Source organism: Ochotona princeps, chromosome 10 (genome assembly GCF_030435755.1).
Source record: "Ochotona princeps isolate mOchPri1 chromosome 10, mOchPri1.hap1, whole genome shotgun sequence".
Lineage (NCBI taxonomy): Eukaryota > Metazoa > Chordata > Mammalia > Lagomorpha > Ochotonidae > Ochotona > Ochotona princeps.
In genome coordinates this window covers 1103483-1127848 of record NC_080841.1, presented here as the reverse complement: position 1 = coordinate 1127848, position 24366 = coordinate 1103483, and the positions used below count along the sequence as shown (strand labels likewise).

Below are 24366 nucleotides of genomic sequence, written 5' to 3'. Positions count from 1 at the left end.
GGCGCGCCGGTGCTCCCCGACCGCACGGCCGGCTTCCGCCTCCGGCGCTGGTCCGCGTCCGGCTGGCAGCCGGGGCCGCGCGCAGCGTTCCGCCTCCCCGTCTCGCTGCCCCGGTCCCCCTCTGTTGGCGGACCGGTCTGCGGGTCCCGGGAAGGGAGAAGTGCAGGCGGAGCCGCGTTTCCAGGAGAGGAAGCGAGCTGAGGAAACGCGGGCGCCGCGCGCAGCTGGGGAGTTCGAGGGGGCGGCGCGGGGCCGACGGCCAGAGGGAAGCCGCCGGAAATCCCGCGAGGGAAGGCAGCCTGGTGCTAGTGGGAAAGGGCGGCGGGAGACGCGCGGGCTCTGAGCAACCCCGGCCCCCTCGCTGCACCACGGGAAGCAGGCTGGGGGAGACCCGGGGGTCCCACCGGGGAGGGCTGGGGAGACCCGGGGTCCCCCTGAGGAGGGCTGCGGAGACCCGGGGGTCCCACCGGGGAGGGCTGGGGAGACCCGGGGGTCCCACCGAGGAGGGCTGGGGAGACCCGGGGTCCCCCTGAGGAGGGCTGGGGAGACCCGGGGGTCCCACCGAGGAGGGCTGGGGAGACCCGGGGTCCCCCTGAGGAGGGCTGGGGAGACCCGGGGGTCCCACCGAGGAGGGCTGGGGAGACCCGGGGGTCCCACCGGGGAGGGCTGGGGAGACCCGGGGGTCCCACCGAGGAAGGCGGAGAGCCCCACTCCACACCCTGCATTTCAGAGGAACCCTGGCCACCCTCGGGCACCACACTCACACAGCTACTAACCAGGTTGAGCTGAAAACAGGACTGCTCCCCCACCCAGGAAATGGTTCCCCACTCAAAGGAGCTGGGATTAATAACGCTAAAATTCACGTTCAAGGAGCCCTGGACATGGTCCAAGGTCTCATAGAAGATGCTTAAGAAGAGGGCTCAGCACTGGGAGGAGACCTGTTGTAAATCAGAACGCGGAGTCTTCAACCTTTCAAGGAAAATGAATTTATTATGGAGAAGGGCGGCAATGATCTCACAGGAGAGCGCACAGAGGGGAAAGCAAAACCGGGTTTTTATAGTTGAAGTGAATATATAAAAACATGCTACGTGTACAGCAGCAGGATGATCACTGGTAGCAATCTGTTAATTCCAAAAGCAGTAACATATCAGCAGACTAAGCAAAAGTTACCAAGGTCAGGATGCCCCAAACAGACAGTAACATTACACAGGCCAGAGGCTCTCAGCCATCCCAGAGCCTCACAACTGACACCTTTGCAGAGTTAGTGGTTACTCCCGTAGCCATTGTTTTAGCTGTCCTGATGAGACCTGATAGAAGAACTTGGGGAACTGCTTTGCCAGGATGCAGTCCTTGCAGGAGAGCTTGAGGACCAAGACAAGGAGCAGCCCAGGCCAGGTCCGGTTACAGTACCCGCTGACATACCTGTGGGTTGGGTCTGGGGGCAGGCCAGGCTGGGCCAGTTTGTAATATGCACTGGCAGATCTGGTACATGACCAGCCAGGTTGGGCCACAGCACCAGCCAGCTTACATTAGGGCCGGGACTGGGGGCTGGCAGGGCAGGATTGGGTGGCAGCACCCACCAGCACACGTGAGACCTGGAGAGGGGTGTGTGAGCCAGTAGGGGAGTTGTGGGGACCTCCCTGCTGGACCATTGCTCCTGGTGGTGAGTGTGAGAGCTGGCACTGGGGGCAGACCAGGCTGGGCCAACTGACTGGCTGCACTGGTGCACGACTGATCCAGCATAAGTACAGATTGGTTGGGCTTTGCCACAGCATCAGCTGGCACTGGGGGCACTGGGGCTAGGACTAGGGGCAGATCCTATCAAGCTAGACTGCAGAACCACCTGGAGCGTGCAAAATCCAGGGTAGGGAGTGGATCCGGTAGGGAAACTGGGCACTTCTGTGACAGGCTGCAGCATCCGCTGATGAGCGCGGGAACCAGGACTGGGAGAAGGTCTGGCTAGACAGGCGGTGGCACACGCTGACATGAGTGCGGGCTGGAAGGTGGAGTTAGGCGTTAGCACCCAATGATGTGTGTGAGAGCTGAATGGGATGTGGAACAGACCAGGCCAGCCCACTGCACATGCTGGCAAGCACAGGAATCAGGGCTGGGGGACTGGCCCAGCGGGGGTTATTGGGGGTTTCTCTGACTGGGCTGCAGCTCCTGACGGTGTAATTGGAGGCCGAGTGTTGGTGTGGGATTGGGCTGGGCTGTAGCATTCATTGGTTTGTGTAGGAGATGGGATGGCTTTATATCTTACCTAGGAATTGCAACTATCAGTGTGTGTATAAGTTTATGTGGGTGAAAGAATGTGCCGGACCCCAAAGTGGTGGGTGCATACAAAAATCAGGTCTGGGATCACCTCAGACAAGAACTGCCAGATGCAGAGTTCTGTCCGTGGGGAGAGTGGCAGGCCCTCTGATCTGAGTGGAGTGCACACTGTACCCAGATGCACACGGAGGACGTGGCAGTCCACTGGGGCCTGCAGAGGACATCTGGTACCACAGCAGAGGAAGGAGGGCAGAACAAATTGGTCAACTACCCCAGCAAAGCTTGACAGCAAATTTCTGGGCGAATGGAGACTCTGGGGTGGACTGTGTCAGCCAATGGACCTTGGAAGGATTTCCTCATCCTTGGATCTGTGAGACTAACAGCTTGTCAGAACTACCCAAAGCACTTGACGGAGCCCTCAGAGCATGCGCCACACCAGGGACCCTGGGATGACCTCAGGCGGCCTCTCCTCATCCCTGAGTACTGAGATAATTGGGCGGCTGTGTGTGGCTTCTCCCGGTGTCTCCTCCCTCCCCCCAGACACAGGAAGAAGATAAAGAGGTGTGGAAATAGTGTTCTCACCCATTTTCCCTAGTCCGGACCCTTCCTTCCCTCGCTACTAAACTGTAAACATCATTAAAAATAAAACCTAGAAAGAAGAAGAGGGCTCAGAGCCAGACCCTGCCACGCATTGGATGCTAAGGAAAAATCCACAAGTAAGGATTTTAAAGTGACTGTTGTGATTATTCTCAGTGAAAGAAAACATACCAGCAGCAGATGAAAAATCTCAACAGAGAATCATTTAAAAAGCCAAATAGAAATTCTGGAACTTAAAATTATGATTTCAGAAGACAAACATTTCACTGGGTGTGTTTAAGAGCCAAAAGGAAATCACAGACGAGAAAGCAAGTGGACTTGAAGGTAGAGAAACAGACGTCTCCCAGTGTGCACCGCAGAACGGTTTAAAGATGATGGAGCGCCACTGAGGTGTGACGTCAGCTCGTACACATGCAGATAACAGCAGGAGGAGAGAAGAAACAACGGCAAACATTCAAACGGGATCACAGGTCAAAGATGGGAAAGCCTGCAAGCAGTGCTGGGAACACACATTCCAAATGTCCATCTAGTCTTTTTTTAAGTCTTAATTATTTGAAAGAGCGACAGAAAGATCTTGCTTGTGCACGTTCACCACCCAAATGCGCACAATGTCCAGGCAAGGGCCAGGCTGAAGCCAGGAACTCCAGGAGTCCCGTGTGCGCGGCGGCAACTCGAGCACTCAAGCCGCTGCCTCCCGGTACACGTGAGCAGGGAGCTGGCCGTGCAGCCAAGGGGAACTCCAGCCCAGGCACTCTGAGAAGGGGGTAGGGGCGTCTCAAGGGTTGCCTGAACTGTGTCACAATATCCACCACAATCCGTTAATAAATGCCAGGTAGACCCAGGGCACTTTGTGAATTTCCCTGGAATATGTTCCACTGGAATGCAGTCATTAAGCTTTGCCTCCCTAAAGCAGCTGTTAAGCCCAAAAGAAGCCAGTGGTGCCAAAATTAGTAGGTTCATGGAAGCATGAAACACTGACATGAACTGGAAAGGATTCCAAGTTGGTAACTGACGCTAAGCCCTGAAGACCCAAGTCAGTTCATGTGATGGTATTTATAGAAGCATTAAGGGCATTTACTCATAAATCTGGGTAGAGGGAAAATTTTATAAATCAGTAAAGAGATCTAATAGGATTATGAAAAAGTAACAAACATCTACAAAGGAAGATTTTCAACAAGAAAGGGAAGGTGGTGGTAGAAAAACTAAGCAGGATGGAGGCAGATCGTAGACTAAATCAAGAGATGAGGGCAGGCCTTTGCAACTGGGATTCTGTAAAATACATCATACACGAAGCATGAATTTTAGTTGTTTCTGGATTTAAATGTGATATTTTCTTTAAAATATATTATTTCAAAGGTAGAGTTCCAGAATGGAAGAGAACGATCTGCTTGTTCACGCCCTCAAATGACCGTGACGGCCAGAGCTGAGCCAAGCCGAGCCTGGACTCCCTCCACATCTGGGTCTCCCACCTGGATTAAGGACACAGAGGGTCTGGGCCAGCTGCTGCTCGCCAAGGTGGGTCAGCAGGAGCTCGACCAGAAGGAGAGCAGCTGGGACTCCAACTGGCACCCATATGCCAGGCTTGCAGGCTACGGCTAATTCACCGTGCCAGGACACTGCCCCCACTGTTTTCTTAAAAGAATTGAAGAACAAAAGCAGAATTTCTCTTGGTCTCTGTGCCAAGTGCTGAAAACAGAGCTCGCTGATTGCAAGTGGCTGGTGGTGCACCCCGAGACCCCAGGGACAGCTAACCAACCTGCAGCTCTGGGGACAGAAGCCTGATGGCTCTCGTGGCTCATGAGTGAAATCAGGCGACAACTGGATTGGAAAACCATGGCAGCTGGAAACAAGACGAGTCAGTAACCCGTATCAAAGTCCCCCGAGGATGCTGTGTCCATTCGAGCTCGAGTCACCCAGCCCTTGTGTGCTGATTTCTCAACTTGATATCCTGAGCCAGGCCATTTTACTCTTTAAAAACAGAGAACAAAAACCTGTAATGTCTAAGCACAGGTGGACTGACTCACTTAGTGCCTCAAGAGGAAAAAAAAACCCTTGAATTGTGATGCAAACCTTTCATATGTTACAGAAAAAGACAAGACTTTTCTGCAGAGTCGCTTAGGACAGGGATCCCAAACTGAAAAACGCTGGCTAGCGACTGGAGCAGCATTTCGCCCAGTGATTGTAAGAATGCTCAAACACTTACTTCTTACGCTTCTTCCATGTTCTGTGTTTCATGTGTAAGTGTGACGTTGGTGCTTTCAGTAAAACATTGTATGTTCCTGTGTGTGCACGGGTCGGGGATGTCCAACATATGGGCAGGAATTGGGAATAATTCAAGCTATGTTCTCTCCATTTTTTCATGAAGTTGACAGTACAATCTAAATTCCCAATTTATAAAATCAAGACTGTTAGGAGCCATAGACTTATGGGCCTTCGACTTGGCCTGCCTGACAGCCTGTTGCATTGCACAGCCTGCCTTGGGCAAGCAGGGCCACAGCAAGCAGGGTATTAGGCCAGAACATCCTGTGTCAAGCAGGCGGAATAGAACCTCCAGCCTTGTTCCTGTTCAAATAATTAGTTCCTCCCCTGTTTCAATATTGATGATTAGTTCCTCCTGTTTCAATAGATAATTAGTTCCTTCCCTGTTTCAATTAAGATAATTACTTCCAGGAAACCCCTCCCCCTCCTCCCCTAGAGAAGAAGGTATATATATGAGGAGTAAAAGAGCAGGAGGCATTCTTTTCCACCAGGTATGTGTGTCCATGTGTTTCTTGGGCCTGCAGCCCGGGGGCTAGCAGCCCGGCATTCCCAGGCCACCCTCGGGGTTTGAGCATCGTGTCCTGCAGGTCGGGACAAATTGGTGACCTGTACGGGGAGCCTGAGACGGTGGAGCTACTGAGGAACCTCGCGGTGAAGACTTCGGCCAAAGAGTTTGGGGTGCGAGGCAAATAAGGTGCGTCGACAATGGGCTTGGAAATTTCTAAGAAAAATTTTGCAGGGGCATAAGTGATTTCATCCCCAGACCCTCTCCCTGTCTGGGCCCGAGGGACAATCTGAGAGACCCTTGGAACTTTGGCGGGGCATAGTGATTTCATCCCCAGACCCTCTCCCTGTCTGGGCCCGAGGGACAATCTGAGAGACCCCTGGAACTCTGGAGGGGCATAGTGATTTCATCCCCAGACCCTCTCCCTATCTGGGCACGAGGGAGGAGGCAAGCTTAGAATTATGAAACTGTTAAAACCTAATGGTTATCTACCCCACAGTATAGTTACTCCCTATTCTGAAAACCTCCAGTGGTTGATGTGTGGTGATCTGGACTGGGCCGTTTCACTCCTGCCCTGCCAGGCCAAGTTCGATACACACAAGACGTATTGTATTTAATTTTTAAAGAACTGCTTACATTTAGAACAAAACAAAAAATGTGTTAGGATAGAGACTAGAGGGCGCAGCATGACGCTCATTTGACTAATCCTCCCTTGCAAGTGATGGGCTCCCATATGGACGCTAGTTTGTGCTCCGGCTGCTCCACTTCCCATCCAGCTCCCAGTTTATGGCCTGGGAAGACAGAGGATGGTCCAAGTCCTTGGGACCCTGCACCCGCGTGGGAAACCCGGAAGAAGCTCCTGATTCCTGGCTTCAGATCAGCTCAGCTCTGGCTGCTTGTGGCCACTTAGGGAGTGAAGATAGCAAATCTTCCTGTCTCCTCCTCTCTGTGTATCTGACTTTTTATTGTAAAGGCAGATATACAGAGAGAGGAAGAGAGAGAGAAAGAACTCTTTTAAGGAAGGATGAAGACAAGTAAAACAGGCCTCATGCTTCTGGAAGACACGGCCAGCATTGCACACTTGGCAACTTCCTGCCAACGTGACCTAGAAATTCTAACCGGCCTACTCCCAGGAGGTATTTTGCTAATACCTGACAAGATGGTTCTCAAGTATGAGCATAAAGAGCCCAAAATGCCCAAGGCCCTTCTGATGAGCGAGCAAAAGGGAACATCTCATGAAAGGTCTGTGATTGACAGCAGGTGGCAGTACGGGGGTGGGGACCTAAAGTGGAGGGTAAGGACAGACCCCCGACAGGTCAGAGGTCAGAGGCGACTGGCTGTGAGGGTGATTCACAGCCTGGGGACTCATCCTGCAACCTGAAGGATGTTCAATAAAGTTAAATAAAGAGACCTGGCCAAAGGCAGAAGCAGACACATGAAAAATACATTCGCTAAACGTGACTGCACTGCAGTTTAGAGTTTCTGACCAAAAAAGGAGAAGGCACCTACAACAGGTAACGGAAGGAAGAGATGCACAGAATATTCACAGAGTTCCTAGAAACCAGTTAGGAAAGGACACGCCTCTTAGGGGAAAATAAGCAGCTACATCCAGCAAGCACGTAGTGGTGCAAAGCCATGTTGGCTGAGTAAGAAAATGACAACAGGTGAGCTGATGACCCATCGCTCTGACAGGAAAAAGATGAAAACAGCTCTGCTCTCAGGAATATATCTCAGAGCAACATTTAAAAAACAAAAATCGACTTACCAAGTTAAGTTGACTGGGTTGGTGAATGTAACTTGAGTGCATGTTAGGCCACAGAAAAATATATAATCTGTGATTTAATGTATATGGAATTCAAATACAGCAGAACTTTTTACAATACCACAAAAATGGAATTGACCCAGATGTCCAACCGCTAGTAAAAGCACAAACAAAAATGTTTTGCGTCTGTACAGTGGGATATTGTCCAGTAATACAGGGCAGTGACATGCTAGGACAACGGTGACATTCAGAGTGCCAGAAGTTTGTTCATCCTGCTGTTTAGATGTGCTCATAGTCTAAACTGCAGTGTGAGGTTGAAGGGTGAGTCCCCAGGCTGGAGGGCGGGGCGGAGCAGACAGCCTCCTTGTGGTCCTGGATACATCAAGTCACTGAATTAGATGGTAGGGCAGGAGGCAGCGCAAACGTGTCAGGGTATTTACATTACGGTCCTATTGGGTATGTTGATTAGCCAGGCAGAGAGCTCTGAGGAGTTGTGTGGGACTGTTTGCTGAGACCTGGAGAGGTGCTGGAGTCAGCCTAACGCGAGCCGAGGCACAGCTCCTGCCGGCTCCAAGCTATCTGCTCGTCTCGAAGACCGGACCAGGCCCAACCGCACTGAGAAGGCCAATCCATCTGCTTGATTCACAGCCTCCCAGTTGAAGTGCTAATCACACCCCAGATCACCTCAGAGCAACATCGTCACTGGTTTGATCAAAAAACAACAGGGCTCCAGAACTAAACAAGTTGACACATATAGTAGCCACCAGAGGAGGCCAGCTGGGGGCAGTTTTAGGAGAGCTGACCGGTGTAGAACTTGCTGGAAGGTCTGGGACCAGCAGGGCACCCAGAGGCCCCGAGCTAGCCGTGGGCATGTGTGTTCTCAGGTCGTGTGTGGGGTGGGGGCTGGAACACTGATTTGTGCACAGACTGGCTGTGGCCGCTTAAGGAGAACCCCAGAACCATTTTCCCTTTTTTTTTTTTTTTAAAGATTTATTCATTTTATTACAGCCAGATATACACAGAGGAGGAGAGACAGAGAGGAAGATCTTCCGTCCGATGATTAACTCCCCAAGTGAGCTGCAACGGCCGGTGCACGCCGATCTGAAGCCGGGAACCTGGAACCTCTTCCGGGTCTCCCACGCGGGTGCAGCGTCCCAAAGCATTGGGCCTTCCTCGACTGCTTTCCCAGGCCACAAGCAGGGAGCTGGAAGGGAAGTGGAGCTGCCGGGATTAGAACTGGCGCCCATATGGGATCCAGGGGCTTTCAAGGCGAGGACTTTAGCCGCTAGGCCACGCTGCCGGGCCCTCTTTTTTTTTTTTAAGATCTTTTTTTAATTGGAAAGTTAGATATACAGAGAGAAGAGGAGACACAGAGGTAGATCTCCCGTTTGCTGATTTACTCCTCAAGTGGCCAAAACAGCCAGAGCTGAGCCCATCTGAAGCCAGGAGCCAGGAGCTTCCTCTGGGTCTCCATGTGGGTGCAGGGTCCCAAGACTGGCGGTCCTTGACTGCCTTGCCAGGCCACAAGCAGAGAGCTGGATGGGAAGCAGCCCTGCTGGGACACAAACTGGCGCCCATATAGGATGCCAGTGTGCACAAGGCGAGGACTATAGCTGCTAGGCTACCGTGCTAGGCCCACCATTTTTATAACACCATCAGAGGCCCGGCAGAGCCCCACATTCACTGAAGGAAAAAAACGTGAGGTCACACAAACTGTTGACTTAGGGTACCAGAAGGGAAGAAAGATGGCCACGTGGTTCCCTGGCTTGCAGTGATGTGAGTAAATGACAAGTGCTGAGCCAAATGTTCCTGAGGCCGGGATCTCCCCCTGTGAGAGACGGCGGGAGAGCAGGAACGAACAGCGTGTCCACCACATCCTCCTGCCGTGTACCCCAGCCGCGCCTTGCCGCGGTCAGCATGTGGGGTGTGCTCCGCCAGGCCAGCTCTGACACAACCAGCCCTCAGCCTCACGAGGTGTGGCACGGGACGGGCTCCCTGGAGAGCAGGTACAGCCTGAGGAGTGTGCAGGTGGGAGGAAGCATGCCCAGGCCCTGAGATGTGAAAGTTTGGCTCTCAGAGAAGAGGACTGGGCAGGAGTCAGGCTGGAGGATGAGGTCATGTAGGGAGGCCACGCATCAGACGCGTGGACCCAGCGGAGGCCCAGACACGTAGTCCAGGTCAGGCACCAGGGGCTGAAGGGTGTGTGCTGGCTCACCACGTTAGAGGGTGTCTGTGGCCTCGTTAGCCGCCTCCGCGGAGGGGGCTTGGCCACGTGCCCCTGCGCTGGCAGTGGGGTGCCGCTGCTGTAAGGGGACAAAGGTTCCAATGTTCAGCTTGAGAGAGGGAGCACCTAGACAGGGCACGGGCGGAGACTGGGTCGCGTGGAGAGTGCCCAAGAGGTCTGGGCTAGTGGGGTGCTGAGCAGCTGGGCAGGCTGGGAGTGGGGCGGCAAGCAGGGCTGTGCTCGGACTGAGGGTGCTGGGGCCCAGGAGGAGTGCCTGGTAGAGCTGCCAGCAGGCTGGAGTTGGAAGTCACGCTCAGTGCAATGGCACCCATTCTCCCTTTGCCTCCAGGACCCAAGGGGCAGATTCTGCCAAGAGGTACCCTCAGGCCGGCCACTTTGGGCTTTTCTGCCGGCTGTGTCACCCCCTGCCCTTTGTCCTCACCCCCTTCTCTCCATCACCCGTGAATTACCCCCACTTTGCCACGCTCTGATGGCTTTGTTCAGTTTCTCAGAGCACCTCGCTCCTGCTGCGCCCTGTGGGAAAGCTGGGGTCACCCTGACTGCCTCCTCCACGCTGGTTAGGAGTCACTAGGCTCCCGCATTCACCAAGTGTCGGTTTCTACTGGAGTGGTCAGGAATGCATCTCGGGAGAAGCTGAACGGAAAGAAACTGGTGTCCACGGCGGCACAACGCGCTGCCCCACTTGCCTGTCAATGGGTGCATTGTGCAGCACATCCCTGTGAAGGCCAGCAGACCGCGGTCTCAGAGACAGAATACATTTTCTTGGGGCTGCGCCGCTGTACACACACACGCCCATTGGCTGCCTGGGCCACACCTCACAGCTCGGGTGGAGGTGGGGCAGCCACAGCCCAGGGTAGCGCGAGCGGAGCCGGGACCGAACAGTGTCCGCAACGCTGGGCACCATCGCCGGCGAGCCCCAGGCGCGGGGAGGGCAGCGGCAGGGTTGTGGGAGCCGCGGATCCAGCCGGGTCGCAACCGGGACCCAGGCACAGCCCGGACACAACCGGCACACGGCCGGGACCAGGGCACAACCCCTCGCCCCCTCCGCCCTCCTGCCCGCCAACCCGGCCCAAGGATCATGGCCGCGCGCCCCGCCGTCCTCGCCTGTTTGCTGCTGACCTCAGGCCTGCTGCGGGGCGGCTGCGGGGTGCGCTTCACCGCCGAGCCAGACCCGCAGGAGGACGACGAGGAATCGCGGACTTTCCCGGAGTCGCCCCTGCAGAGGCCCACGGTGCTGGTGGCCATCCTCGCCCGCAACGCGGCGCGCGCGCTGCCTACCTTCCTGGGCTGCCTGGAGCGGCTGGACTACCCCAAGAGCAGGATGGCCGTGTGGTGAGCTTCCCGCGAGGCTTCTCCCCTGAGCTCTGGCCGTGAGCTCCCGTGGTCCCCACTACTGTCCCCGGCCCAGTGGCCAAAGCCCAGGGTCCTCCGCCGGGGGTGCGGACGCCCGACTCTGGCCCAGCGATGGAGAGCTGCGCTCGGACCCCCAGGCTGGCTCCTGCTCCCGCCTCCGAGGCTGGAGTCCGACCCCAGCTCTCTCCAGGGCGCCGGGACCTGCCACCACGGCGCCGTGTTCCGTGTGCAGCAACGAGGGCAAGCGGACCTGGATGCCCGGGGTCTGTGTCCTGGGGCTCTCGCCACCGCCAGGCTTTGCCGCTGCTGAGAGGGCCCTGGAAGCTCCATGCGGCTGCCTCCCCACCTGTGGAGCGCAGGTGTGCAGCCTCCAGGGGCTGGTGGTCAGCGGGTGCCGCGCAGCCTTGGGAGTGCCCTCCCCAGGAGTCCCCAGGGAGCAGCTTCCATCCCAGGGAGCTGAGACAGGACAGCACCACAGCTGAGACAGGACAGCGCACAGGAGGGGATGCTGGCGCTGGAGGGGCCTGCACAGCAGAGCTTCTATCAGGCAGAAGGGGCGCCTGCACACCTCCATCCTCCACGAGTGGTGGCTGGGTTAGCTTCGGAAGCCCTCGGTGTTTGCAATGAGAAAGCAGCACCCAGGACAGGCAGAGCTGCTAGCTGCTGGTCAACTGGCTCTCTGGCCAGGCATGAAAGGCCCAGGAAGCCCTTGTTTAGCACAGGAGGCTCCGCGAGTGGCTGTGAAGCCACAGGTCACTCCCGATGGAGGAGGGGCACTTGTGGCCCCAGGTGGGTTGGTGGGCTCTGTAGGCTTGGTGTCCTCCGTGGAACACATGCCAAAGTGGCCTCCTGACTGCCCTTGGATGAGGGCCAGGCTCTGGGGACCCCACCCCTATTCCTGCCCTCACTGTGGGGAGGTGGAGAAGTCTTGGCTTTGTGAGGAGCCGAGCCGGCTGGGACACCTGTGTGGGATTTCACCATCCGCTGTGGCCATTTCTAGTTCACACAAAACAGAGCTGCGTCTAACTTACTGGAGGTGGCGGTTCCTTAGCCACTGGTTCCACAGGTAAAAGTTAAGCACTGATGTTTACTGCAGGGTTCTGCAGTCCCTGGTCTGGCTGAGTCCTGGTGATCGGCCCACCAGATGTTAACCCTTTAGCGCTCGGGGAAGCCGAGTCACAGACTGAGCGCAGGCACACCTGCTTGTAGCACCTTCCAGGAGTCAGGCTCTGGCCAGGTCAGGGCTGAGGAAGTCAGAGGAAGGTGTGTGGCTCCCGACAAACGGCCTGAGTGGCTGTGAGGTGGTGGTTGTGGGGCACAAGGAACTCTTGGCACTAGGTATTGACTTTTAAGGGAGTAGTAGACATCACCCCAAACCTGTGCAGGAGAGAAGTTTCCAGAAAGGTGCCAGAGGCACCTGACCAGAACTTCAGAAGCAGGGCCAGTGGCTGAGTGTTCTGGACTCCTGAGTTGTCCCCAGGGTCCTCTGACTTGTAGATGGGCCCCCGAGTACAGGAGGTGACCGCTGGAGGGGCTTCTGTCTCCCTCTTCTTTCTTGTTCCTGAGATCTATTCAGTATCCCATGATGCCACACTGCTGTCCACTCTGAGAGTCTGGCACTGCCCCTGTCAGACCTGACCTCTGGGGGGACCTTTCTAGTGCCACCCCTGCTGGGCCTCTCACTCTTCTCTCTCACCTGCCTGCCTTTGCCAGGTGTCCCTGAGGGCCTGGCCCGCTAACCATGGACTTCCGGGCAGTGCTGTGTTGGCACCTGCCTAATAGGTGACATGTGAGACAGCAGGAGTCAGGGCACTGTGGTCCCAGACATCTGTGTGGTCCCGTCCAGTTTGTTCAGAGGGCCTACGGGGGAAACTTCTGTTTTAGAGACATCTGTTTCCATTGTAGCACAAAGGGAAACTGGAGCCAGCAATCCCCGTGTGATCGCTCAACCCACCCAGCAGATAATTTGTCACCAAACTGTGTACGGCACCAGGAAGGCTACGCCTGCACTTCGCTTGTAACGTGAGCTCCGTCTGCTGAGCTGAAGGGAGCTGTGAGGTGATATGGAGTGTGACAGTGTGTGTGATGGTGTGTGTGAGATGGTGTTGTGGCATGTAGCAATGTGTGTGGCAGGTGTGTGGTGCTGTGGTATGTGACTGTGTATACTGGTGTGTGTGACTGTATAATGGTGTGTGTGTGTGTGAGACGTGTATGATGGTGCTGTGGTGTGACTGTGTGCATACTCCTGCGTGTGTGACGTATATGATGGTGCTGTGTGTGTATACTGGTGTGTGTGTGACGTGTATGATGGTGTTGTGGTGTGTGACTCTGTGATGGTGCTGTGTGTGGCAGTGTGTGTGATGGTGCTGTGGTGTGTGACTGTGTATGTATACTCCTATGTGTGTGACATGTGTGATGGTGCTGTGTGTGACAGTGCTGTGGCATGTGACCATGTTGTGTGGGACAGCACTGTGGCATATTAGGATGCCGTGGCCTGTGACAGTGTGGTGTCCTGTGGTGCTGTGGCATGCGACACCTGTGGCGGGGGCTAGTGTGGAATGCTGGGTCCTGTCTGACAGTGTTGCGATGTGTCTCTTTAAGACAGTGGAGCCACAGACAGTGGCCTTAGCCACAGAAGGTCGCTGGCATCAGGCCCTTCCCAAACATGTGATTAGGGAAGCAGGGCCACGTCCATGGTGGTGAAGGTTGGAGCCTACTCAGAGGAGCCTAGTGATGCCCCAGAGGGCTTCGGTCGCTCGTGTGGCGCCTGCTGCCGCCTGTGAGGGGCACGGGGCGGCCCCAGCCATGTCATCCCCAAACTGCTTGGTAAGGGAGGTGCTGAACCCGGGGCCCTCTCTGGTGTCCTGCTAACAGGCCAGGAGGAGCTCTGCCTGGCTCTGGGGCTGCGGACCCGTCTTGCGTGGACATTGTCTCTGGCTGGGTTGGGAACTGACCGGGGCCTGTTGACGAGTGTTTGGCTGTGGGTGCAACTTTGCATGGCACTGTGGATTGTCCCGACGCCGTCACTGGCCGTGGCGGTCTGTTACTCAGTCCTGTGGTCCATGCCGTATGTCACTGTACAGGACAGAGGTGGCCAGCTCCTGTGCTGGGGTTCCCGTCCCTCCTGCATCCCCTGTCCCTCCCGCCCCCCGCCCCCTGCCCCCCGCCCCTCCCGCTTCTCCTGCCCTCCTTTTCCTGACAGTGCCAACCTGTCCCCTGAGCACTCACGGAGGACGTGCCCAGGAAGAGGGTCCTTCCTCCTCAGTCATGATGACTGCTAAGTGAGACCAGGAGCCTCGGGGTGGCCAAGCCCTCAAGTTCACGCACGGGAAGTGAGCGGCAGTGTAGACGTGCTGGGAGGTGGGACCTGTGAGAGGTGACCAGTGCTTGAGCGTGGATCCACGCCGTTCACACCAGCAGTGACTGCTCCATGAACACTCTCACTGTTGCCAGTGTGAATGCCATCATTAACATTGTGTTAACTATGGCTCCTGAATGTGTTTTAAATCCATATTTTGAAAGAGAAGGGGAAAGGTGGGCGTTGGATTTAAAGCATGTTTGGAAGGAGCCCCGTGCTGCGACACGTGTGGGGGGCTGGCGTCGCAGCTGAGCCCAGTTGGCCTGCCCGTCCGAGGCCAGTGGGTTCCAGGCTTAGCCTGCTGGTCCACGGAACAAGACAGGGTCTGGCAAGCGTTCTTCCACCGTCCTGGTCACCTCACTCCAGGCTCTGGCACTGTCTAGTGCCCGGACCCTGCCATATCACAGCAGCTTCAAAGAAACAGGCGAGCCGAGTGGGCAGCTGCTTGCTGGGGCTTCCACCGCCTGGCCACAGGAGCGACACGGCTGGCATCAGCGGTAGTGCTTCCACATGTGTGGTGGCTGTGTTTGGGGTTCAGGGACACAGAGGGCCAGTGTTCAGACTTCTCAATCAGCGGTCTTGGATGTGTTGTCTCTGATAATTAGAGAAAACCATCAGTCGTCCCCAACCCCTCCAACATTGCCGCTTAGAATCAGTCATTTCCTGCAGGTCGAGACTAGTCAGACAGACATGGCACTGCAGCTAAGCACGGGTTTGAGTCCTGGCCCTGCCTCTGGCTCCAGCCTCCTGCTGAGGCACACTTGGGAAGTGGCAGGTGGTGGCCGGGCCTCAGGCACCTGTCCCACGGGGTTCTGGAGTCCTGGCTTTGAGCCAGCACGGGTCCAGCTGCTGCACACATGTAGAGAGCAAGCTAGTAGGTAGGAAATCTGTCTTTCACATAAACAGTAAATAAACACTTTTGAAAGTTGAAGTAGCTAATGCCGCTACTGACACACACCCAGAATGACCTGGTTTTATTCTCGACACGTGCCAGGAGTGACTCTCTCACGCCCTGTGTAGCTGGTGTCTCAGAAGCTGTCGATCCAGGCAAATTTCTTCATGGGCTTTTTGTTTCTCAAATTGAAAATGCTACCCTTGTACCATAAAATATCCAGCATGGTGAGTGGGAGCATGAAATGCAAACCCCGTTCCACTGCCTGCGCCTGCCAGGACACGCTCCGGTTAACGGCTGCGTGTGTCTGTCTGGAAGCTACACATCTACTGATATCTGTTCCTGCTTAGCCCCTGTTCTGTGTAAGTGTGACATTCAGAAATCTCCACCTCCCTGGAGTTGATGTCCACTTGGTCACTCAGCTGCTCGTTGCCCCATCCCCCGACCCGGGGCCACGGCAGCAGGAAGGCGGAGGTGGAGCCAGCATCAGGTCAGAAGCAAGGTGCTCGGATTGGAACGCCAGCCCCACATCCACGAAACATCTGCTGCCATCAGCTAATGTTGCTGCAGAAGCATGTCTTGAAGTCCATGCATAGTTTTTAAATAACCCATCTGTTCTGGGATCATTCTGAGGTGGCCTCATGTCTGATATCAGACATTCGTGTTAGCACACGGATGTGCCGCCTTCATAACACCATAGAGAATAGCACCATGCTAAGTATGTTGGGTTTAAGAATCTTGAAAAAGCAAGTTTCTAATATTTTTTGTCTTTAAAAGAATTTAAAAAGCTCCGTCTCTGAATGCCAGGCTCTTTAAGTGCTGCTGGTCATTGCCCTGTGCCCAAGGGGCTCTGGAAGGCAGCCACGCCTGGCACCTGTTCTAGGTGGCCGACAGGGGTCTGGCCTCAGCTCTCTGGAAAATGGTCCTCAGACCATTGAAAACAAAACAGAGCAACTCCGAGCAAGCAGAGTCTGTAAGAGACCAGGCAGTGTGTGATGTGATAACTTCTACAAGCAAGCTGCACCTGGTTAGGCAGCCGCTGGCCTGGTCTGCATCCTCGCGCTACCGTGGATGAGCTGCTGTCTTCGGGCTTTGTCTCCACCATGTCCCCTGTGCACCTGTCTCTGCTCGGGCTGCTCAGGGCACCCTGGGAGTCCAGGGCAAACCTCTTTTAGCCCAGTAGCCTGGTGGTGAGAGGCTGTGAACCACACTACGCTGGTTGCCAAGGTCTTCCCTTGTAAACGGGGTGGGAAGCAGTCCTTTGCTGACATGCTCCGTGAGCACGCGTGTTAGGCCTGAGGGGAGCCTACATGTCGCCGGCAACATCTGGGTCCTGTCTTCATGGCCCAGGGACTGTGTCCCTCCCTCCTGCTCCTTGTGCGAGCCTGTCTCTGAGTCCCACCGTGAGGAGAGGCCCTGGGGGCATCCCTGTGTGAGCCCCTGAGCTGAGCTGAACTGGGCTTTGGGTTGGCACCAGGACTTGGATTCCCGGGGCATCTGTGGAGATTGTGGTGTGAACACTGGGACCTTTGGCATTCCCGACTGCCAGGCATCCCTGGCCGGACTAAGAGGCTGCCTTTGAGTTTTCTGGTGGCCAGCCAGCCCTATAATCCCACCCACGCTGTGTATACACGGTGGCGATTATGGCTGAGACCTGCCGGGATGGGGGCCTGGGGCCAGGGGCCAGGGAACCAGGCTCTCTTAGCAGCGGCTAGCAGAATGGCAGGCCAAGCGCGTCCCATGCCTGGCCCCTCTGCTGGCACAGCTCTCGGCTTGTCAGACTGGGCCTCACTCTGTGCAACTGGCACAGGAAGTTCCGCATGCCAGGGCACCAAAATTTTCTAGAAAATTGCATATTTTCTCTCTGCTCCGCAATTCTGTGAGGCTTCAGATGCCCCGGAAACAGGGGTAAACCCCACTGAGTGCATTCTGACTCGTAGCTGAGGTGGCCCTGGAGTGGCAGGGCTGGCAGGAGTGGATGGACCGTGCACACTGTCCTGCCCACCCCAGAAAGCCTGCTGGGCCTCCCTAGGGCTCCCACAGCCATGCGGGGCAGCTGTAGTTGGGCACTGGGTGCACAGGCCTGCCTCATCCCTGGTAATCTTGCAGAGCAGGGCTGGACATGCGCATCTGAGACAAGGACAGACTGATGTGGGGCCCCTTTGGGCTTGGCGACTGCAGGCTGAGCCAGAAAGGGCAAGGTTCCTGGAATGACGTGTGCCCGCGCCAGCAGTTCCGGCTGTGCCACGCTCAGAGCACGGAGTTGACATACCCTGTCCCTGCATTCCACATGAGCCCACCACACGGCCAGGGGAGCAGCAGGTGAAGGAGGATGAAGATGAGGCTGCAGTGCGTTCCTTGGGCCACCGCAGCCCCACCCAGGATATTTCATTTATTGGCTTTGATTGTCCTCAGCATGCCATGTATGGCTTCTTCCTTGGTTTGCAGCAAATGTGAAAAGTCCCCTCTGATGTGAGTGGCCTGTGTGTGGGGGTCTGGGACCACCTTGGATATGAATGGGGGCCTGGGGTCTCCTTTGATGTGAGTGGAGTAGAGGGTCTGGAGTTCCCTTTGATGTGAGTGGCTTTCCGCCCACAGTGACCACATGTGAGGGGCCGTCTGGTTTGTCTATGCCTCCAGGACCCTCAGCCCACACATCCCCCTGCCCTGGCCTTTAAGATTCCACCTTGTAGGGAGTGGGCGAGGTTTACTGTCACTGCAGGCTGTTCCCAGAGGCATCCTGGTGCTCAGTGATGGCCCAGCTGCTCAGGGGCTGGCGCCATGAGGGCCATCTGGCAGATCAAGGGGAGGCAGCATCGTGGGCAGGCGTGGGCGGCCAGTGGAGCAATGGGTGCAATGGTTCGGGGCGGCTGCGGCCCCACTTGTTGGCTGGGCCCTAGGTGCCACACGCACTGGGCTATGTCCAGTCAGCCTGCCAGGCTTGGGGTGCCTGGGGACCAGTCTGTGCCAAAGTTTCTTGTTTCACTCTGGTGCAGGGCCTCTCATCGCTGCTGGTGGAATTTCCGAGGCTGCTTTAATGGCCCCGCAGCCTCCCCTCCTCCATTGCTAGATGGGTACAGAGCTGCCTTTGTGTCGCAGCTTCAGAGCTGTCTGTGGGCAGCATGCCAGCTGGGCAATGGATGGATGGCAGCGATGCCAGCAGGTGACTGGTGTCCTGTTCTGTCAGCCGAAGAGCACTCTGGTGGCACTTGCCAAGTCCTCCTTAACAATGGGCTGAGTCTCATAGCCCCTCCAAGGCCTGTGGACTAAAATGACCCAGAGAGAGCTGGGGACATTTGTCCAAACAAGAAAAAATGGTGACTGGGACGATTACTGAATGCCCCCTGCCCTGAGAGAGGCAAGGATGTCCCATGGCTCCACCGGGCAGTCCCTGAGTCCCAGTGGTGTCCCCAGTAGTCATGTGTTTAGCCGGCAGAACTCAGTCTTCAGCCAGTGAAAAGTCGGAAGTTCCCGGCCGCTCTGCCCGCAGGCTCCGTGGCATCTGGCTTCTCAGCAGGGTGCTCACACGTGCGATCCATGGTGCCACCTGTGGTGTTGGGGTGGGCATGACTCAGCTTGAACATGTGGTGAGGAGTGCACGACGCCTCTGCCTGTACCCAGCACATCTCCCCCAGCCACAGGAGTATGGCATTGGCCGTTGCGGTGGGAAGTGGCCAGCGTGTTCACTTGTAGCAGAGGCTATGGCCATGTTGTGGGTTGATGTGTCAGGCTCAGGCTGCTGCGAGGGGAGTTGTGGGGGGCACAGGGGCTGGGGACCGGGCACATGGGAGTTGAGTCCCGGGGGCCATCAGCCTCAAGTGCTCAAGGGCCAGCACTAGGTCTGAGCTGAGGCCTCGGAGGCCAGCGAGGCCCCCGAGCAGGACAGGAGGGGTGGGATGGTGGCAGTCAGTCTCCTGACTTGTGATTGATTGGGGTCTTCCACAGGCTTGGGGAAACATGAATTAAAAAAAAAGATTTATTTATTTTTATTGCAAAGTCAGATATACAGAGAGGAGGAAAGACAGAGAGGAAGATCTTCTGTCTGATGATTCACTCCTCAAGTGACCGCAACATTCAGAGCTGAGCTGATCTAAAACCAGGAGCCCGGAGCCAGGAGCCTCTTTCGGGTCTCCCACGCGGGTGCAGGGTCCCAAGGCTTTGGGCCGTCCTCAACTGCTTTCCCAGGCCACAAGCAGGGAGCTGGATGGGAAGTGGGGCTGCTGGGATTAGAACTGGTGCTCAGATGGGATCCTGGAGCATTCAAGTTGAGGACTTTAGCCGCTAGGCCACCGTGCTGGGCCCTAAACATGAATTTTATAAAGCTTTGCATAAAGATCAGCTTGCTTCCTGATTCCCCTTCCGGCATGCTTTTCCAAGTGCAATGAGCTTTGTTTTCCAGCCCCCAGGCTCGGTGCTTGGGATCAGGCTTGTCCCACTGAGCTGCCACTGTGACGCAATGCAGAGCAGGTCCCACTGCTGGCTCGGCCCTGGCTGCCGCTGGGCCCTGGCTGCCCCCTCTGACTGCTCCGCCCTTGGTCACCCTCTGCGTCTGCTCTGACCTTGGCCTCCCCCTGGTCTGCTCTGACCTTGGCCATGCAGGGGACAGCCTCCAGCTGCTGGCCGCCTCTTGCCCAGATCCTGCCCATGGGAGCTGTGCGCTGCATGCTGCCTTGGTGACATGGGGACCCAGGCATGGTGGCAACACACACTGTCCTCACCGTGACCGGGAGTAAGGCCCTGGCAAAACTGTGCACTTGCAGTGCCCGAGACCCTCGTTGCAGTCCCTGCCCCAGGCGTCACATGTCACAGAAGCCGTCAGCTTGAACCACTGGCCCAGGGGCAGGCTGAGAGGCAGCGGGGCCCACGGCCTCTGCTTCCCTCCCAGGGTTCTCAGCCCAGGAACACCCCGGGGCGGCGCCGTTCTGCTCTCGTCTCTCCCGTTTGTGTTTCCAGGGGTGGCGGCGTCCCAGGTAGGCCTGGGTGGGCTTGTTGGTGGCTGGAGACACCTGTTCTCCTTCGAGCTTCTCGGGACACACGAGATTCCCTCCTGATGTCGTCAGCGATCGGGGCTTTTGTTTCCGTTCTCTCACATAGCCCACCACTTAGTGGCGTGAACCTGCTCGTGTCATGCCAGCACAGCCCTTCCCACCGCCCCCCGATTCTCTAGGGCACATTCTTGGCAGGTGGGTCTGCATTCACTACCGTCCACACAAGATGGTGTTAGTGGGATCCAGGGACGCTCCCAGGAGGAATTAAAGTGCACTGTGGGAAGTCAGCCCAAGGATCCCAATGCCAGTTAGAAGGTGGAAACATGGGCAGATGTGTGCCGACCACGTCCGAGCTGGCAGTGCCTGCTGACCTCACAGCATCCGGCAGGTTGGTGGTTGCCTGCCATTCCCGAGTGGCCACAACAGTTGGAGCTAAGCCAATCCAAAGCCAAGAACCAGGAACTTCTTCCAGGTCTCCCATGCGGGTGCAGGGTCCCAAGGCTTTGGGCCGTCCTCTACCACTTGCCCAAGCCAAAAGCAGGGAGCTGGATGGGAAATGGAACCGTCAGGACAGGAACCAGTACCCATGTGGGATGCCAGCTGTTTCACCAGCCCCACAAAAGAAGACTGTAGATTCAGGTTCAGGTGCAGGCGAAGGATGCTGCTCCCGGTTTAGAGAAAAAAGCCCTGTCTGTGTGCTGGAGGTGTGCTGCTCACAGAAACCCTTCAGTCCAGCAAGCGGAGGAGTGGCATGAGCAGACCCTGGAGCTGGGAGAGCTCTCAGCTCTGCACCTGGCAAAGCTTGGCTGCTCCCTGTACCAGGAACACGATAACCATGAGGATGGCATGTCTCATAGCCGAGCCCCCCGGCGCTGCCTCCCCCACCTGGAGACTCGATCCTTCAAGCCCTCACACCTCCTCACCTCCCAGGTAGCGCTAAGCTGACTTTGAGAGGCCAGAGACTCGAGTGGAGTGCAGTTGCAAGAGTTTTAGAAGTGACAGGCTCATTGGCAGAGCTGCTTGGTTCATGTTCAAATTCAAGCTGCTCCCAGGCCCGACGTCTGGATGAAACATTGTGTGCCATGTGGCTTGCAGGAGCTTGGTTTGGCACCTGTCTCTCCCTCAGGTTGGTAGCAGGAAGTACTTGAACCATCTGCTGCTGCTTTCCCAGGTGTATCAGCAGGGCGCCGGAGCAGCTGGCACTTGCACTGGTGCTCATGGGATGCTGGGGTGGCGGTGGCGTCTTCATGCGCTGTGTCGCAGTATCAGTCCCGACCAGTTTGAAGTGGATGATGTAGTTGGTATGAGAGCCTGTTCCAGACCAGGCCCAGCGCAAGGATGTAACTGGACACAGTGACAGCCCTGGGCCGCCTGAGCGCAAAGCCCCGTCTGCCGAGGGCAGCCCCGCCCACGTGCCACACCCTGGCTGTCAGGGCCTTGGAATGGCAGGGAGCTGTGGTCTGAACGTTCTGTGAACCATTCGTGACAGAAAGTACAACTGCACTGGCTGGGGACAGATGACATGACTGTGTGACATCTGTGTTCTCTCCACGTAGGGGACAGAGTGGAAATGCCTCGGGCAGTAACTCACAACACTTCCTCTGGGTTTGGGTGCGTGCGGCATGTCTCAGCTTTAAAATTGCGTCATCAGTTATTTTTTGAAAATACTCATTTTATACGTTGTACTACAACTCTTTAAACTTTTAAAACATTTTAACTTAAAATTTATTACATTTTAGTACATTCCCACACCAACACCTCTATGTGGTTTATATTTTGTGCTGGAATGGGGTCACTCAGGCCTCCACCCAGCTTCTTGGCAGCTAGCCCGCTACAAGGTTAGGGTCAGAGCCAAGCTTCTTGTGCTTCCTGCTGGGAGCCAAGGCGGGCGTCCTCCTCGGGACACACGGAGATTCTCCTCACGGGACACTGGGCTTCTCCTCAGGGGACACTGGGCTTCTCCTCATGGGACACTGGGCTTCTCCTCACAGGACACTGGGCTTCTCCTCAGGGCACACTGGGCTTCTCCTCACGGGACACTGGGCTTCTCCTCAGGGGACACTGGGCTTCTCCTCGGGACACTGGGCTTCTCCTCAGGGGACACTGGGCTTCTCCTCATGGGACACTGGGCTTCTCCTCACAGGACACTGGGCTTCTCCTCAGGGCACACTGGGCTTCTCCTCACGGGACACTGGGCTTCTCCTCAGGGGACACTGGGCTTCTCCTCGGGACACTGGGCTTCTCCTCAGGGGACACTGGGCTTCTCCTCAGGGGACACTGGGCTTCTCCTCGGGACACTGGGCTTCTCCTCAGGGGACACTGGGCTTCTCCTCGGGACACTGGGCTTCTCCTCAGGGGACACTGGGCTTCTCCTCAGGGCACACTGGGCTTCTCCTCACGGGACACTGGGCTTCTCCTCAGGGGACACTGGGCTTCTCCTCGGGACACTGGGCTTCTCCTCAGGGGACACTGGGCTTTTCCTCAGGAGACGTTGGGCTTCTCCTCAGGAGACACTAAATTTCTTCTCAGGGCACACTGGGCTTCTCCTCATGGGACACTGGGCTTCTCCTCAGGGGACACTGGGCTTCTCCTCAGGGGACACTGGTTGCTCCTCGGGGGACACTGAATTTCTTCTCAGGGGACAGTGGGCTCCTTGAGGGATGCTGGGTTCTCCTCGGGGGGGCGCTTCTGTCCAGTTGGCTCATTTAGCTTTGAGACAGTCTTGCTGTGGGGATGGCTGGGTGCCTGCTTGGTTTCTATACCTCACGGCATGTGCCTGCTTATGGGGATGTTGTGTGTCAGGAAAACAAAGTGTGCCATGCTGTGCCACAGATTCACCACGTTAATGATGGAAATGAGATGCAGGTGTGCTCCTTCCGCCTAGCCGGAAACCAGACCGCCGTCCAGCATTCTGCAATCTGATAGGGACATTGTTCTGCCGGTGCCGTCGGTCTGCAGGCCGCCGGGCTTAGCCCTGGTGGCCGTTGAAACTCTGATGAAGGGGCTCTTTCCTCAGCTTGTGTTAGCAGCACGCCAGCTTTGCAGTGGTTTAAAACACAGACAGTGGCACAAGACCACTCACAGGAGATGCCTGCCGTTCCACAGTGGGCCCAGCTAGCACGGGAGCTGACTGCCATGCTGGAGAGGGGTGTCAGAGACGAACCAGAAGGGGCCCAGAGAGTTAGGGGCTGGCAGGAAGACTAAACGGGTGTGGAGGGGCCAGGTCAGTTTCAAGGAGTGCCGGGTAGGGGACATATTTGGACTGCATGTGGCTGAGGGCCTTCTGGAATGTTTGTTCCAGCCCAGTTCCAAGGACTCTCAGCAGGACAAATGCGAATCTGCAATTTTATATGTGATGGGTGAACTGCAAAACTTGATTTTTGGGGAACACAGGAGACTGCTAAAAGCATGACAAAGAGATGGGATGGAATGTGAGGAAGAAGAGCGAGCTTGATGGATGCATCAAGAGCGCAGGCCAGAGCTGGGCCACCGGGCCCGCTCACCGCTGCTGCCCCCTGGCCCTGCGGAGCGCTCCCCGGGAAATAACCGGAAACCGAAGTCCGAGTGTGCATTCCAGGAAGTGTATGCACTTTCAAGCTGATGCAAGGGCCACGATTTGGGACACGTCACACGGTGACTTTGGCAGATGGTGGGGGAATGTGCTCTGATTTGTAAGGGATGGCGGTCCATGTGAGGGCAGGGTGCCAGACCAAGGCCTTTGCACTGCCTCTGCCAGCCTCACCAGGTGAAGAACAACGCAGGAGTTGGCGTGAGTGAGCACCGCAGCTTGTGTCCCAGCACCCTGGATGGGTGTCAAGGTCAGGAGGTCAGAGGGAGCATGGGAACCTTGAGCCACTCAAACCACTGTCCTTGCAGGAGGTAGAGGCTGTGTGTGATGCAGCGAGTGGGGTAAGGGCTTAGAAATCGAGCCAGAACCAGGCACCAAGCAACGATTGTGGTTTGTCTGGGTAGCATGGCTGCAGACCTTGGGCTGGTGTCCCCCACAGAGCGCGACACTGTGCATGAAGTTTGCATGTCTCAGATGAGACACACGCTGTGAATCCTGTGGTTATCTTGAAGAGCTGGGCAGGGAAATGCCATCTGAACAAGAGGAGCTGGAAAAGTAAACAAGGCAC

General features: G+C 56.3%; 1 protein-coding gene across 1 annotated transcript in view; it reads left to right on the top strand.

Annotated features, from left to right (window-relative positions):
- The first annotated feature begins 10555 nt into the window (after positions 1-10555).
- COLGALT2 (collagen beta(1-O)galactosyltransferase 2) overlaps positions 10556-24366 on the top strand; it is a 46477-nt gene continuing 32666 nt past the window's right edge. Inside the window, exon 1 of the mRNA XM_004578829.2 lies at positions 10556-10971. Coding sequence (XP_004578886.2) covers positions 10718-10971 — 254 coding nt within the window. The 5' untranslated portion in view covers positions 10556-10717. The remainder of the gene's footprint in view (positions 10972-24366) is intronic.